Here is an 18,198-nt window from a genome sequence, read left to right on the forward strand (position 1 = left end):
AACCTAACCCTGACCCCCCCCCCAACCACCGTCGGAGTAATGAGATGTCAGACTTATGGGCAGTCGGACTTATGTGCAGTCCCCCACACACTGACGCACGGTCTCGGATGGACAGGAGCGAAATCAGTGAAAACATCTCGGCTAGTCTCGGCTATGAGACTAGGCTATGCCTTCGGCCTGGCGGAGACTAAAACAATCGGTATGAGTATTTAGTCTTGTTGTCATTAGTAGTGACACAGATATGTACTAAAAGGTTGAAATTCAACTCCCGGGGGAAACCTCATGAAAAAAATGATTTGTGTTTGTGTCCCATTAACTTTACTAAAAAAAATACAAAAAATAAATATGCTTTAAGTAGCATGTGAGGGGTCAAACTAGGGGTTTTTCATGGTGTTGAATCCATTGCAAGCATTTGTTTTGCACGAAAAACATTCCGTGGGCTAAAAATGGCCCCTACAAAACGGTCATCATGAAAAAAACCTAGTTTGACCACATGCTACTTAAAGCATGTGGTATATTAATGGGACACAAACACAAATCAGTTTTTTATGAGGTTTCCCCCGGGAGTGTTGATTTTGACAGCAAAGTTAAATTTAGTTTTGGTCAGATTTTAGTCATGTGAAATCTTTTAGTGTTAGTCTAGTTAAATATCATACAAATTTAGTCAACTAAATCTACAGTTGATTTAGTCGACTAACATGTATTTTGGCAGCGTCGTAATGCCTGATTTTACATTTCGCTGCATGTTAAAAATAGCCGATCTACAAGCTCATGTCCAAAACTGTTACTTTTCAGAAAACAGAAAAAAATAATCAATGGATCCAACATAGTTTTTATTTTACTTAGTAACAAGCTCTTGTGAATCCTTCTCATTGGTAACATTTTTATAAAACCCACAGACATGCTACTTAAAGCATGTTTATTTTTTGTATTTTTTTTTCCTGTATAGTAAATTAATGGGACACAAACACAAATCCGTTTTTTATGAGGTTTCCCCCGGGAGTTGAATTTCAACCTTTTAGCACATATTATTACACACCTTTAGAAACACATTGGTGAAGAAGTTTCTTGGTAACAATTTACTTCACAGATTGGTCAAATATCTTATAAAATCCCCTTACTATACACACTGAATGAACCCTGGCCCTTACACCATGAATGAACTGGACCCCTTGTTGGAGAATCAAAGGACATTTTGGCACATTTTTGGGGGGCTCTACGCTACCCACAAGTGTAGCTGTGCTGCTCATTCCACAAATGCCCAACGCTTACATGCTGTACCTTGTTGTAAAGTAAAGTTTCCTGTGGTAGTTTGGTATACACTTTGTTGGTTAGAGTCAGAGCTGGATCCCTGAACTGGCCTGTCGGTTAAACATACCCCTTTGTGTTGTGACATTATTTGTGGTTTGACAGAAAGTATATTGTTCCCTTTCTGCACCATAGCTGTGCAGTTGCTGCTCATGGAGACAAAATGCTGGACTTAAAATATCGCTGACTTGTAACAGTCACATGAACCAGCTTCCTGTTCTGTAAACGGCAGAGCTTACTTTCACTTCCATTATTCTGTTTCTCGGCAGAGGTCTTGTGACAGTCAGTCACGCTTTGGGGTTTTGTCAGAGAAGTGTCTTTACAAGTAACCTTTCTTCACTATCAGTGGACTGGACTGTGGTCGACGTTCATTCAAATTCAAAACCCCATCCCATTGGAATATCCTACCAAGCTCTATTAGATCAATCACCTCCCTTAACTTGTTTAAAGAATCTCTCCTCGCTCTCCTCCAAACCATGCTCATGCTTCTAATTATGCCTTGTTTTCAGTTTTTGTTTTCTTTTGTTGATGTGGAATATATAGGAATTTACCTATTTTGGGGGTTGAATCAGTGGGGTGGGAGTGGCTAACTTTTGGGAGAGACCTTGTCTTGTCTGTCTGTATGGATGTATTTGTGTATTGTATTGTATTTTATTGTATTGTATTGTATTGTATTGTATTGTAGTGTATGTAATGTAATGTAATGTTTATGTGTGCCATAAGGACCCCCTCGAAAATTAGATGTTGCATCTCAATGGGTTTATCCTTCCAGTCTATATGCAATTTACATCCTGCATATAATTCTACATTCATTCATAACTTTGACTGGGGAGAGAGTCTGGGAGATAAGTGGGTTATTGCTTGAGTCTAAAGAATAATATATTTCTAAAGTAGAACAAATATAAAGATTGTTATTTTATAGCCTGTCAACATCTATTGGAAATATGACATTTTGATAATTAAACGAAATGTTGATATGGCACACTGACTATCAAGAAAATGAAAACATGCCACTTCATATCAAAAATGTTGCCGACCCTGTGTTATTCGGGCTGTCAGTCATAATGTTATGCCTTTGCCTTTGGCTCATAGAGGAGCACCTTTACACAGGGACACAGAGGAGGTGACACACAGGTCAGACCAGAGGCACCATTGTGACAAAGAAAAAGTTGCCCATTGAAGCCTTAACACATTAAGACCTGAGGCCGATTCTACTGATTTCTACTACTTGACTCTACTGTTTTGAATAGCCAAAGTATGAGTCACCTTCTCTGTGTCCCTGTGTAAAGGTGCTCCTGGTTGAGTGTGATGTGTGGCAGGTGTGTGAGCTGAGGGACTGATTGAGGAGGTGACCAGGAGGTGATGGTGGAGGAGCTCCTGCAGGACTCTCTCTCTGCTTTCAGACAGACTGCCAGCAAACAAGGCATATGCTTTGTTTTTGAGCTGCGCTAACTGCTCCTACATCTGGCTTTGTGTGTGTATATCGTAGGTTAATTGTTGTCTTTTGGTTAGGCCTGTATTCATTTAGGTTAGTTCTATTACCAGAGGTTTTCAACCTGTTGCTGGATAAGTTCGTTCGGGTAGCTTTTGTTAACCTTTATATTTTTATTAAATTTACATCATACGATTTTTTCCAAGCCGCTTCTTTTCACCTGACCGGGGAGAGCCTGCAATCCCTGGCTGGACGTAGCGTGTGGAAGGAACAGGTTATTCCAACCAGTTCCTTTCCCCTCCATCAGGCTGGCCAGGGGGAGGCAGTAGAGACAAGGATTACTGCATGTTTTTTTGTGAGGATACCTATACCCTCGGAGATACAGGGAGAACATGCAAACTCGACACAGAAAGGTAGCTTTTGTTTACTTACTTTTTGCTTATTCTTTTCTAACAGTAAAAACTCTGAATAAGAAATATTTATATTATTGCATGGCTGATTTCCTGTTTGCTGGTGGTTCTTTGTGGCTGGGACTGTAACACTTACATTATAACAATACATAGTTGTATTTAGGTCACTATCATCCACCTGTTTCCGACAGAATTTACAGTAGAATTATGTGTGCGACACATCCAGATAACATGCAGACAAACAAGCTCACGTCGTGTCGCAGATGCAACCGCTGTGAGCTTGTAGATCACACCCGGCTGCGACGCCGGAAATGCCGCACACCTTCTGCGCAATGCATGATGGGACATTGGAAACTTGTGGATACTGAGTTGCAGAGGAGGTTAAAGCAGCAGATATGATCTATTGATTCATCTCTATGAGGGCTCCTCAAACTTTTTTAAATTCAAGGACTCTCAGAAGAGTCCATTTGGTCCCTAACTAATTATTTAGCTGGAGAGAGAGAGAGAGAAGGGACCCCCACTTTTCATAGATTTCATAGATGGCTATATTTGTTTGACAGAACCATAATGGTGCTGGATTCATGTCAAAACCTGTAGGCCTTATTACAGAACTTAAATCTTTCACTTTAACTTGACCTTTCACTCTGTAGCCTACTTAGTCTGCTATTTTTACACCAAACCTCTTTGCCCAAATTAGCAGATCTACAAGCTCGCAATGAAGCATTTTGAGCTTTTAGATCTTCTATTTTTTGCTAAAGTTATCCTCAGAATAGCGATGATAGGGTTCAGGTGTTTAATGTTAATAAAAGGGGGACAAATGTATATTAAAACAAGATTTGGTAGCCCCCCCTGTAGTAACTGAGGACCCTATAGGGGTCCTGACCTCCTGTTGAGGACCCCTGTTTTAGTGTTTGTGGCGCTCACAACCTGAGCCAGAGATGAATGATACATTTGCAAACTCTCAGATTTATAAATGGATAAATGAACACTGCAGGTTGTCCTGTAGAAGAAGCTCTCATACAATGTGTGTAGGCCTATAGAATCTAAAAGAAAGTGTATTATTGGAAAGTAGCCTAAACATAATACATGAAGAAGTGAGCAATAGACCAGGAAGGAAATAACACCGCCTTGTCAGGAAAAAAAGGAGAATGTACAAAAGTAATGATTTAATCCATAAGGTGAATAAAAACATGTAAAACAGAGATGTCCTTATAGTTATAAAGCCATTAGTCAAATGTGAAAACATTAAAGTGAAAGGGAATTGTTTGTTATGCTTTTCTGCATTAGTCTCTGCAGTAAGGCCTACCATGGTGTTGAGGTTCAGTAACAGAGCAGTCTATGGGTATACAACTGTGTCCCTTTAGCTTACTGCATGCTGCCACCTAGTGGCCTAAATTCATTCATTTCTCCAACTTAAAGTGCAGAAGTAAACAAATCAGCGTCACATCAACTATTAAGAAAAGCCACCGTGTTGTCGTTGCTGTTTGGAGCTCATTCGCTCAATCAGCTCATCATGTCACCAGCTGTCCACAGTCCCAACAGGACGGATTCTCTCCCAGCTTCAAGCGACCACAGGACATCATGCGGTTGAGGAGGAAAAGAGGCCGGAGTGAAGCCTCCAGCAGCCCCGCACAGAGAGCCTCGTCCCTGGGCTGCGTTCAGCACTTCTCCCCGTGGACAACCTGGACCACCTGGACTGGAGCCACCTCAAGGACCCCTGAGAACCACTGGGCTACACACAGGTAGCCCATTTCGATTAGGCTGTTACACCACAGTAACTTGAACACAAGTAGTCTACAAACATCATTATTTATATGAGATACTTCAATGGTTTCCAGTGGAATTAAGCTTAGTCTTTTCATGGATCTCCTTTTAGTAGACCTTGTACCAGTGAACTGTACCGTCATGAAACTGTACCTTTTCCTATGCAAACTTCTAATAAAGTCTTCAATCAATCAATCAATCAATCAGAACGTTATAAGATTCAAAGGTTTTAATTATCACTATTAATGTGTAGTAGTGAAATGGTGTTGACAGCCAGACTGTCTAACAAGTAATGTCCACGTTATGCAAGTATCAGTAATAAAGTGTAAAAACATAGTGAATAAATCCAAAACAGAAGAAGACATTGGCACCTTTCCCCTCCATTGTGAATTACCATAGACTAATATAATGTAACCTATAGAGAGAGATGGAGGTTTAATGTCAGTTTTGTATAGAAGGTCTATGAATTGAGTACATTGGGTCATAAGACCCAATTACAGAATGTCAGTCTCCAGGTTTTCTTCAGAATATGTACTGATTATGGCACATTAGGAGTCCAACTAGTACTAGTGGTTCTCAACTGTTTTATTTGCAAGGACCCTGTTAACTCTGAGATTGTACAAATAGAAGCAAATGGTTGAAAATTTGAAAATGTTCAGAGTTGCCAGACCTGTTATGTCCATTCAGGGCTCAAATAGATTTTTTACTAAAATGTCCACAACTCCACCAGAGTCAGGTTAAGCATGACGATGAACCCTGCCACAACATTATCAACATGTCTCATCAGTGTCTGTCCAGTAACTAATGTACCCTATGAATGTACACTGTTGTTTACCTTACCTTCATTTTGTCCCCAGGCCAGCGACCCAACCCCCATAGCGCCCCCTGTCTGTGAGGAGTACCCTGCCGACTGGAGCCTGAAGACGAGGGTCCTGTTCACCTCCCAGCTGCCGTTCTCCTGGACAGAGCAGAGGCTGCTGGTCTGACGCAGCAGTGCAGAGCCCAGTACACCACCCTGCTCCACATCATACAGGTACTGTAGAGCCCAGTACACCACCCTGCCCCACATCATACAGGTACTGTAGAGCCCAGTACACCACCCTGTACCCACATCATACAGGTACTGTAGAGCCCAGTACACCACCCTGCCCCACATCATACAGGTACTGTAGAGCCCAGTACACCACCCTGCCCCACATCATACAGGTACTGTAGAGCCCAGTACACCACCCTGCCCCACATCATACAGGTACTGTAGAGCCCAGTACACCACCCTGCCCCACAGCATACAGGTACTGTAGAGCCCAGTACACCACCCTGCCCCACATCATACAAGTACTGTAGAGCCCAGTACACCACCCTGCCCCACAGCATACAGAGCAGTGGTTCTCAACCTGTGGGCCATGACCCCCAGGGGGGTCGCCAAATTATTTGAGGGGGTCCCCAGATTATTAACTTAATGTACAACATTGTGTTCTCACTCAACAGTAAACAAACCAACATAAAGCTTAAGTGTATAGAGGGTATCTGCACATTTCTAAAGTGACAATTTAAGGACTTTTCAATATCTCTAAAATGACAAATTAAACATTGGTCAAATTGTCAAATATTATTTGTAAAAATAGCAGATCTACATGCGCACAACGCCTCGCAACGCTGTGAGCATGTGAGCTGTAAGCATGTAGATCTGCTATTTTCACAATAGAACCGTGTCATACAAAATGTAATTCCTCAACTCTTAGTACTCGTCAGGGTGGGGGTCCCCAGTTACACTATTTGGGGGACTCTGGTCCATGTATCAGTATAGGGTCAACTCATGTTCTTCTGACAGGGTCATAGAATACTTTCTTATTTAAACCTTTTTCACCCTCAAAATGACACCCCCCCCCCCTATCGATTGCTCACCCCATGGAGACTTTTTAGCTTGTCTAGCATTCCTAAGCCAATAATTTGATTATCCTCATGGTTATTAAAGTGTGTCCTTTGCATCTCCTACCAGATTCATTAGGGTCTTTATTATTACAGTATCATCAAATCATTGGCTTAGGAATGCGACACAAAACTACAAAATATCCATGAATCCAAGTCTCCATAGGGTGAGTAATCGATAGGAAGAAATTTCATTTTGGGGAGAACTACTCTCTTAAATCGATGTTCTGTTTGATTTTGATAGTGTTTTGGTTGTCATAGCAACTTGACGTATGCAACTGTTGTAGTGACGTATGATTGGCTAGAAATTCATGTCCTATACATGTGAAACAAGCAGACAACCAACCATGTCTCTCTGTGTGTCTGAAGCTCAGTCAGTCTTCTGGAGATTTCATAGTTGTAAACATTTTGCAGAGCCATTGATGTCATCACTGGGAGAGCATTTTTACTGTTCAATACCAGTTATTGTTCCTCTCATGGACTCTGTTAAGAAAGTGTGAGCTTGACAGCAGAATGTACCTTCATTCATAGTGCTTTGTGCATTTGGAACCAATACTTGTGTCAGGTGTCAGGACTGGCTGTCATGCAAAAACATGATTTATGACTGGTGCTAAATGTTAGTCTGGACCCAGGCTGATTTAGTTTTAGTCATTAGTCTTTTGAATAAAATATAATTTAGTATATAGTTTTAGAATCTGCCCTCATAGATACAATTCTACTTTGGTGTGACTGCGTCCTCACCGTCCTTTTATTGGAACACAACCACTACCTACAAACATTCACAAAACATAGTAAATTACTATACAGCAGGTGTGGTTTCCTATGAAACAAATCAGCAGAAAAACAAAGATGTGAAGGACCATACAAAGAAGAAATGTTGCTCAAATTGACCCCAAGGTGGCTCTCTAACACCACAGTAGGTACATCATCATTATGCGGTTGGCACTGGCAATATTTGTCACAACACAACCAGACAAACTAATAGCAATGGATGTCAATGCAACACAGAAATATGGACCTAAACTATGGATGATTACTGGATGTAGTGGAGTGAGTCTATTATTAAGTATTAACATATTAAGGGAGCCCAAAGAGGAGAGTCTTCTGTGTTGAATGGAGAACAGATCTATATGAGTCATCTGGCGTTAAACACTGATCTACAAGCCATCAACGCGTGGCCATGCAACACATTGTTGTCTTGCAGTGAGAGCTGGCTCAAAGCCAGCAGCTTTGTCTGGCAGGAGAGCTCACAGGCAGGGAGGAGAAGTACACACACTCCATGCTCATCTCTGGCAGCTTGTTTTGTAAATGATCTGTACATTTTAGTTAACAAAGAAGAGACCATGCAGTTGATCTTGATTCATTTCACATATCATCATCAGGGCCGCTGCAAGCCATTTTGGTGCCGACGCACAACAGGCCGTCGGGTGCAAAGTTTACTTTGTGGAGTCTCTACTTGCATAAAATAAGTTCTGATAGTATCTGATACTGAGTCTGAATCTCTCTCTCTCTCTCTCTCTCTCTCTCTCTCTCTCTCTCTCTCTCTCTCTCTCTCTCTCTCCCTCCCCCTCTCTCTCTCTCTCCTATAGGCTGGTAGTGTAAATGAAGACCCAGGTACATTCTACCTAGCTGGATGTGTGCAGTGTGGAGATCACAGGTACAGATCTACCCTCTCTGCTCTTTCTAACACAACATTACATACGTTAGTGATGCACGGCTCAGACCGCCTAACTCTACATCAGAGTCTTATCAGAAAACAATCCTCCTGACACATTTTCATGCACATAAAACAACCCAACCAACCCAATAGCATCGTTGTCTGTTTAGAACTCAATTCATTCAACATTTCCAGCACAACAAAGCTTTAGATTTGATGTTCAACTAAATCACAAGAACAGCTTGTTAATCATAGAGCAGCAACCTGAAGAGCATAAACTAAGTATTAACCTTAGTGTAGGTATTGTATACTGTAGGTATCCACTGGTTACTAGACTAAAGATGAACCTTATTTTAGGTGATGTATACAGTAGCTACTTTATGTTTATGTGACACTGGTTGTGACAGCAGAACACTGTTGTGTTTTGGAAAAGTGGAAGTTATTTGTAGGATTAAGGACAAATTCTACTTGCTTCATGAGGTCCCACTAGACTAGAGTCAGGTAAATGTTGTCAGCAGCTCCAGTCCTGCAGACATCTGCATGTCTCTCACATGTTTGACCTCAACCTGCATCTGCTGGAACAGAAACATGGACACTGTTTGAGCAGAGCTGAGAGGACATCCATCGACAGATAATATTTCCAGGGATACTGACACAAACAGCGGCTCATGTAATGCCCTGGATGCCTAACAGATCCCTGGTTGTCCCTAATACACCACCTAGCAGACCCCCATTGAGGAGAAATCACCCATTTACAGGGAGCGGGCTTGAGAGGAATTCAGGGTTAGTAGTATTAGTGACAATACTAGGGAGAGTTTCCACAAGGTAAATGAGCCTGGCACAGAAGAGCAGGAATAGCAGGATAAAGTAGAGAGAGGGACGGGTGTGGCTCTACCGCAGCAACAGATCTCATTTTTGAGGGGGTCCCATGAAAACATGATCAACAGACATAGATACATACAATACAAGTAGACACATGCACACTGACAGGTAGCTTGCACACTCTCTCCCACCCGGGGAAATATCGCTCTTTCAAACGACCGTCATTTCGACAAAGGAGCGTCGGGAGGGTTAGTGACTCACCCCACGGAGGTTAGGTTTAGGGTAAGGGTAAGAGTTGGGTGTCGAAAAGATGACACGTAGTAACAGCAGACAACCCACCAACCGCCTCACAATCAGATGTTAAACAACAGAAGAGATTAAAGGGCACAGAGAAAAATACATCAGTTACATGTCCCTACAAGTACAGTCAATTTAGAAGCATAAACCAGTAAGACTCCCTAATTGGGAGATAAGTGACCGTCACGTTGCATGTATACACGCAGCCTCATGTTGGCGTTAGAACAGGGGCATGTGAGAAATCAGGGGTTGTGGTTTGCCAGCCAAGGAGTGTGTGTGCAAAATTGGCATGGATAGGGGAAACGATGCCAGAGATAAGAGTAGGGCCAAAATTGTGACGTGGCGGACAGGCGGAGGGACTGACTTACAGACAGCCGGTGGAGGTTTTCATAGTAACTTGTGACCTAATGGTCGCAACAAGTTGTATCAAGTTTGAATGTAGGCCCATAAACAGGACCATGTTGTTCAGGAGAGCACCCAGCAGGGGGAGCATCTGAGCAACTGTCCTATTGGACCATTCAACAAGGGACAGATTTAACACCTCTCCCCCTCATCAACCATACTGTATATTTCCTTCTTCTCACCACCTGCTCCAGAAGAAACAGATTCACCATCCCATTCCCCCAACATCGGCCTCCCTTAATCCCATGCACCATCATACTGTATACCCTAGACCCTCATGGAAGATGTAAGTGAAGAGGAGAATGAGAATGGAGAAGATGACCATGAACTGTGAGAATCATAGGGATAGGATAGATACTGGAGGCTATAGAGTCAAGAGGGATACCAGTCTGTTCGCCCTCCCGGCCATTGGCCTTGGGCGTCTATCCGGCGTAAAGGTACACAGTCCTAAATGTAACCTCAATAAAACAATTAAAACCTAGGCTTTCAAATAATTGTATTATATTTGGATTTGAGATTTAGTGGAGTAGAAGTAAAAATATTGGAAATTGGAAATACCCCAAAATTGTACTTAAGTACAGCACTTCAGTAAATGCACTTGGTTACTTTCATGTCATATTAGCTAATTATTTTATACAGACTTTAGGTCCTATTCTGCAGCTGCTGGCTTGCCTAGCTGGTAACTCTAAACTGTACAACCCTAAACTTATTTCTCATCTTATCCTCAGTAAAACAAATAGCCTACAGGTAAACAAAAACCATCCCACCGAGCGGACAGTGCGGTGGGCGTGAGGTTGGAGGATTAGGCCGAACGGCCAGGAGGGTGAACAGATTGGTTACCGTCAAGAGAAGGAGGCTGATTACCTTGTATTATTTATTTAACAATGAATACTTTGTTTTATTCAAACATTTTAACACATATAGGATTGGGGAGTCATTGTGTGTTGGATCTGTAGTTTTGTTCTTGGCACATGCAGTGAGAGAGGTGAAATGTATGTTCTGTGTTGACCTTAAAAGTTAGATTGTTTACTGAGAGTACAGCAGTGTCAGCTGAGGACAAACCTCAGAAATAGGGAAGTTGTCGAACTGGCTCGAGTGAAACCTGACACCGCAGAGAAAGGACGATAATACACCACCCACGGGCCCACTACATCTGTATAACTCCTAGTAAACACCACCCAGAAGATATAATTAAGCTGGTCATTATTCATTAATACACCCTGAAAGGGTGATGCAGACCCCAGTGTGAAACCCAACCAGATCTCAGTAGTCTTTGAAGCTGACCCTAACCCGCCCCAACCAGCAGATAACCCTGTAGGTTTGCAGGTTGGGATTAAGCAATGCATCACTAATGTGTGTTTCACTCAGCTCTTTAGTGCTGGAATGCACGCACCCTGCCTTAGAACAAGGTACATTTTGTATCCCTGAACTTTGAGCAGCACCAAACATAAATGGAATACTTTGTTTGTTTTGTTCAATTCGAACAAACAACATGTAACGCGTCGTTTCGCGCCGTGTTGTGAGCTTTTGCAAGCTTTTATTCATGGAATGTTTGTTTTTTGTTTTAAAAATGCATAAAATGATTTTGAATCTATTTATTAAAAAATAACACATTTGAAATAGGTATATGTTTTAAATTTAGGAAAAGAAAATTAGATTTTTACTCAAGTCGTGACCCATAAAAATTGGTCTGTGACCCACAAATGGGTCCCGACCCACTGTTTGGGAACCAGTGATCTAGTGAGTGTGTGAGGAATAGCTACCAGGCTCCACACGACACCTATAGGTGGTGATAAAAAAAACACTTGACCAAGGACCTTGATCCAGTGAGCATCGAGTTAATCGAGTGTGTTCTGGCTTGGATTAATGGAACAAACGTAGTAAACTTTCAGTTCTTATTTATTGTGTTCACTATGAAAGCAACATTTTCAAGGTTTAAAAAAATCTAAAGACACATAAAAAAAGATATATATATATACAGTATATACATTTATATTAGTAAAAAAAAGAAGCAGGGTAGCCTTCATAAACTTCTGAATTAAACGTCATAGAATCATGAGTGATACCTCATGGGTTTATGAGGATGTAGACCAGAGTCCTGCACGGGTCCGATTTTGACAACCCGCGCCCGCCCCGCATCGAAACCAGATCCGCCCCGCCCGCTACCCGTGATTACATGCAGTAAAAAGTAAATAGCCTAAAGCCGTGTGCCACTTGATCGTCCCTGCATGCTGTCCTCAGCGTTTGTGACGCAATATACAGTATTTACATAAACGCCAGGTTATTATTTTAGATGGCCTTTTAAACCACCCTTGCTATGATGAGAACATGGGCTAACGTGCTAGTGCGTGCTGTGGTTGTGTGTGTCCTGCCAGCAGCTCACTGAGTCTGTGACTGACACTGTGCCGTGCATTCCAGCCGCTCCTGTGAGTGTGACTTGACGTTCAGGCGGTAACAGTGCTCTATGCATGCCGTGGTGGTTCATTCCTACTGCTCCACTGAGTTACTAGGGCCCAAGGTGGAGAGGCCTTAATCATTTTATACTTTAACTATAAAAAAAGATAGCAGATATACAAGCTCACAACACGGCACAGAGTGCTTGTAGATCTGCTATTTTTGAAAAGTCGTGAAAATGTGTGCAAATCTTTGAATATATGTATTTTTTAAGCGAACATTTGTAACTCAAATTCTGCTTCTGGGGGGTCCCTGGAAATAAATATTTTGAGATGGGGGTCCATAGCCAAATACATATCATTTTGGGGGTCCTTCACATGAAAATGTGTGTGCACCACTGACATAGAAACATGAAATATTCAAAGACTTGCACACATTTTCACGATTTTTCAAAAATAGCAGCTCGAGTGCCGCGCTGTGAGCTTGTATATCTGCTATATTTCAATAGTTAAAGTACCCAGGGCCCAGAATTTGGTGCGACACCCCTGGATAAAGGCATTATATAAATGCGCCATTTACCTCACACAATTTGAAAAGGGCAATAGTGACTCGTATGGGATTGAATTTATATTTTAATAATCTTCCTTGTAGCATGAAACTATCGTGATGCATCAGGACTCATCTACCTAGGCTAGGTGTGACACGTACGGCATTCCTTCAAATCCTGCCATGCTCTTTAATGATCTAATCACTCATCATGTTCAGTATCTGTTTTGTCTGTCAGGTTTATTCCTCCATCGTTCCATTAGTACGCATACCTTACTTCACACCTACTTATGGAATCACAACAATGTTCAAAGAGTATTCATGCAAACCACAACTATTATAGAAACCTTGCCAGAAGACTAGAACTGGTAGAACTCGATCCCCTCCTGTCCTCAAGTAACACCGTCCTCACTCAGCCAGTATGTTTAATGACAGACTGTGCATTGGGCATTCCATTATCTGTTTTGACTGTTTGACTGTCAGGCACACCTTACAACACACCTGCACCTGGAATCACAACAATGTCCTAAGCCTTTCTCATCAACATACAGTAGGACACTCGTTCACCTTAAAGGGATATTTCATTTGTTCTGATGAGGAAGATGTGTAGTTCATACCAACCGTATGGTAGTTCATCAGATTAAAAACCCCAAATAAATAATAATGGCAATGCATAAAAGAGGCTGCAGCAGCAGCTGGGTATAAGGATCTGCAAAATGTAATTAATATGAGTACTTTAGTGTCCAGTCTGTCCACCTTTATGTTTTAATATAACAGTTCACTAAAATCTATTGTATTTGTTATATCAACAGGGATGGACCTCATAAAGGATTCTTCAAAATGAAACAAATTAGTATTGAGCAGAGGATATTGTGTATGACCATTTATAAAGTATAGTTTGATTACTTTTGACACACTGAATACACTTATAGGTATACACTTATACTGAGTGTTGGTTTGTTTACTGAGTGATAAAACAATGTTGCACATTAAGCTAATCATCTGCTGACCTCCCAAAATAATTCTTGAGAACAACTGTCCTGAACTACGGGTAGGCCAAATGGCAAAAATAAAAATTATTAATCGTGATTAACATAACGGTGGTTTAATCACGATTAAATGAGTTAACTCGGACGGGTGCATCTCTCCATTCCGACATGTCTCCTTTCTGACAGACACTAACCCTATCTTTTACCCTAACCCTAACCTTAACCTCCATGGACGTGTTGCCACTCCGACAATAAGAAGTCACTGTCGGAGTGGCGACATGTCGGAATGGAGAGAGCCCCCCAACTCGGACAGCCCCAAATTATAATGGTAATGTCACAGTCAACAGTTGTGCAACAGACACTGCTTTGTACGCACACACCTACCTTCCATGAGTGGGTGAGCAACAGACACATACATGCACGCACACGCACGCACGCGCGCACGCACGCGCGCGCACACACACACACACACACACACACACACACACATTTTACTTTTTTGAAAGTAAAATATCCCTTTAACATTGTGCAGGATTTACACACTACGACACTACTTTAGCTCCATATTCATTGCCATGTTTTAAAAGTATACTTTATGCAGGATTGAAGATAGGATAGGCTAGGGGTTGGCTTGTGTTTTGTCATGTCGGTGTGTAAATCCTTGCATTATAACAAGCTGTTAATGGCTGTATTCTACTGGAATTCAAGGAATGTGTTCTATAAACATCATTGATGAATTAATGCTTTTCGTTTTTTATTTATTTGATCATATTGAAAATGTAATAGTGTCTCTTACCAGATAGATTTATCAAATAATCCTGGTCTTGGATGATCCGACCAGTCCTTAATAATTTAAAGACAATAATTATCCCGATGCTGTTTAATTTTCTAATGCATTGTTTTTTGTCCATTGGCAACCAAGGAATCAATGTGAGACATTGCAATTAATTAAACAATTGCTATAGGCCTACTTAATCTAAAAAAAAATCTGATTTGGAAAACTTGGAAATCCCCATTCTAACTAATGGGAACAAGTTATTTCTATCCCCCACGCTTGTCTCCGCCATGGTTCATGAGATCCTGAAACACGTCACTAAACAATGAGTTGGTACAAAACCGTGCCAATTTCCCTTGGAGAGACAGGCAGGGCAGTTGTGTAAAGTAACTAAGTACATAGTACATTAAAGGAGTAGTTCACCCCCAAAATGACTTTGTTTCTATTGATTACTCATTCCATGGAGACTTGAGTTCAACAATATTTATTTTGTATTTGTCACATTCCTAAGACAAAATGTGATTATAGTAAATTTACCCCATTGATTCCTGATGGAGATACGGATGCATGGCCCTTTTTCTTTAATTATTGAATTAAAGTATTACTACTTTAAGTACTGTATTTAAGAACAATGTTACACACTTCTAAGCACTTTAATTTTTTTTAGCCAGGCAGGGCTAGTTTTTGTTACCTGCAGCCCCAACTAAACTCTCTCCATCACCATGGTAAAATAAGCAGACAATCTCCATGTTTAATATCTTTTTTGGGTGAACATGAACTTTGGGCAAGTCGTATCAGACCTCAAATTCACATGCTCTGCCTCTACTCTTATATATTCTACTGTAGTAGATATACTGTGAGCGCACTGGTTGTTCTAGCAGGCTTACACAAATTACACAATTAACTCTTTGAAATGGTTGCACCTGACCATTAAGAGCTTTGTACTGTAAGTGAGAAAGAGAATGTTTAATTATATTGTGTGTTTTACTGGGAGCCAGAGGCCACATAAGGAGAGAGATGTATTTGTCTAGTAGTTGTTGTCAGTACGTGTGCACTTTGTGCAGTGCAGAATGCACTGACAGGTAGCGTGTATATTCTGATCCAACCGGTTTTATTCAACCTTTTATGAATGCTGCAGAGCAGATTGCAGAGATTTCATTCCGATATGATCACACTTGGACAAAATGTGATGAGTGGGAAGGGATTGTGTTACTCTGTCAACTGAAAGACATGAACTCAGTCAATCCTCTGAACTGTATTGTTACACATTGAATTTGCTGAGCATCCCGGTCTAGTCGCTCGCTGTGGCGCTTGGTGGATAAAATCGAAAATTCATATTCCAGTAAACAACATTGTTTAATTGTAACTCTTCAGGGAGGATGGCGGGTCGCTCTGTCTCCTATTCTTACTTCCAAGTCACTCTGTGGACTCTAAAGTCATGGATGGTGATTTATCTCTACATGTTATGGATCAACTGTTACAGCGCTTCTGTCACAGGTTGGTAAAGTAACCTTTTAATACAACACATCTGTCACAGTATAATATTATATATTATATGTAGTATATAATAGTATATAATATAATGTGTGACACTGTAGTATGATGTATACGGCATCATTGGCGTAAAATGTTGAAATATGGAGTAACTTAACTTTCCAGACTAGCCCTGGTCCAGAGCGTTAAGAGTTCTCTCTAACGATAACTTTGATATTAACTTTATCACAGACAGGGTAGCCCTGGTCTAGAGCATAGAGTTCTCTCTAATCCCCTGCCAGTTGCTCGGCTCCAGGGGTGTGTTCACTTCGTAAGACGGCCCTGGGCCATACTTGGGCTGTGTCGAAAATGTGCACTCAGCGCACTGGTGTGCCATCTTGTCGTTTGTTTATTCGGTGCACTTGGTGTGCTGTCGTGCTTGTAGTGCACTGTGTGCTGCATCCCCCGGTGTGCTGAGTGCACACACTGACCGACCCTACTCAGAAGTTGGGGTTTGACTGTGTGGTGCGTTAATGCAGTGTTTTGATTGGTTGATTTTCATGGCAGTGTCGACAGCTTCTCAGTGGTGAATAATGGTGTAGGAAATGATAACAAAATGCACCATTTGTGGCTTGAATGGTCCTTTGGGCTTCATTATTACACACACATCAATGTGTAAACTAACAGCTGGTATAGGCCAGTGTTATGATTTAAATTATTTTTAGCATTATTACTTTAGCAACTGCTGCTTTTCAGAAAGTTTTCCTTCAGAGTTCAGACTGAAAAAGCGCATTTCAAAGTAGTTTTGCCGTGGTGAGGCAGGATGAATGTCCCGCGGAATAATTTCGGGTCCCACTCACCAGAGGCGTAATTTCAGCAATATATAGGGTGTTGCTCTACTTGCAAAAATAATAATAATAATGTTTAAAAAAATTGCTTTCATAAGGTTTTATAGCCATAAATCATAAATCCTGCTCTAATTTACATTTGGGGGATACTTTTCACAATAATAACATATTTACATGTTCTAGACATTCTAATGATCACCAAAACAAATATTACAGGCATTTTACTTATGTATTTTGTGAGGAATAGCTTCAGTGAAAAAGTGAGATGTTGTTCGTCCAGACTTGAGATCTTGAAGTTGTGTGAATGTCAGCCTCTGTGGGGGGTATTTATAAGCAAATATCATGGCCAATGGCATTGTAATACTAAACAATAGGATCCAAAGGTGATGTTTAGGTAAAAAAAAAAAAAAACAGGAAAACAAATTATTGAAACCCTAACCCTAACCCCTTTTTATAAATCTTTTTATAATGTTTTTTATATAAAATATAAATGTGTCCAAAAAGCGACAGTGGGCCTTGCAGGGTTATGGGAGAGGTTAATATTAATCTACGCGTCAGCTAAATAAGTTTGGTGTGACTGGTACAGAGCTATTGAGGAGAGTGTTCTCGTGTGGTACGGCAATTCAACCACCTCAGAGGAGGCAGCTGGAAAGGGTAGAGCACATTGCATCTAAGATCACTGGCCATGACATTCCAACTGTCTCCTCCATTTACACCACACGCACCAAACACAGAAATAGTTCAGGAATAGTAGGCCCTACCCATCCTGAGGCTGTCCGTCTCTTTTCACATGCACTTTATGGCTTGAAGCTGCTTCTCGTGGTTAATGAATTGTATTGTATCTATTTATATTGTATCTATTTATCTTATTTATATACATTTTGTACTTCCCAAGTCCCTCTCATGATGAATTTGAATGTATTTTTTGTATGTTTTCTACTCGTGTTTGACTGCATGTTTTCTCTGTTTGTTTTAAGAGCTGCACTGCAACAAATTCCAATCAACTCTGTTGACATACAGCATGGCAATAAAGTATTGGATTGAATCTCGAATCATGTCAGGCAGAAACCATCCAAAACGTCTGGATTGATTTATTATTATTTATTCACACTTGGCTATTTGTGTGTGACACTGTAGTATGATACAGTGTAT

At 41.0% G+C, this 18,198-nt stretch overlaps 1 protein-coding gene across 1 annotated transcript in view; it reads left to right on the plus strand.

Annotated features, from left to right (window-relative positions):
• Window positions 1-10,329: 10,329 nt before the first annotated feature.
• LOC308280248 (NACHT, LRR and PYD domains-containing protein 3-like) overlaps window positions 10,330-18,198 on the plus strand; it is a gene marked incomplete at its 5' end in the record, with an annotated part of 44,252 nt that continues 36,383 nt past the window's right edge. The window contains one exon of the mRNA XM_080720509.1: window positions 10,330-10,351. Within this exon, the coding sequence (XP_080576635.1) occupies window positions 10,330-10,351 (22 nt within the window). The remainder of the gene's footprint in view (window positions 10,352-18,198) is intronic.

This window comes from Nannobrachium achirus (assembly GCF_963921795.1).
Source record: "Nannobrachium achirus genome assembly, chromosome: 24".
Lineage (NCBI taxonomy): Eukaryota > Metazoa > Chordata > Actinopteri > Myctophiformes > Myctophidae > Nannobrachium > Nannobrachium achirus.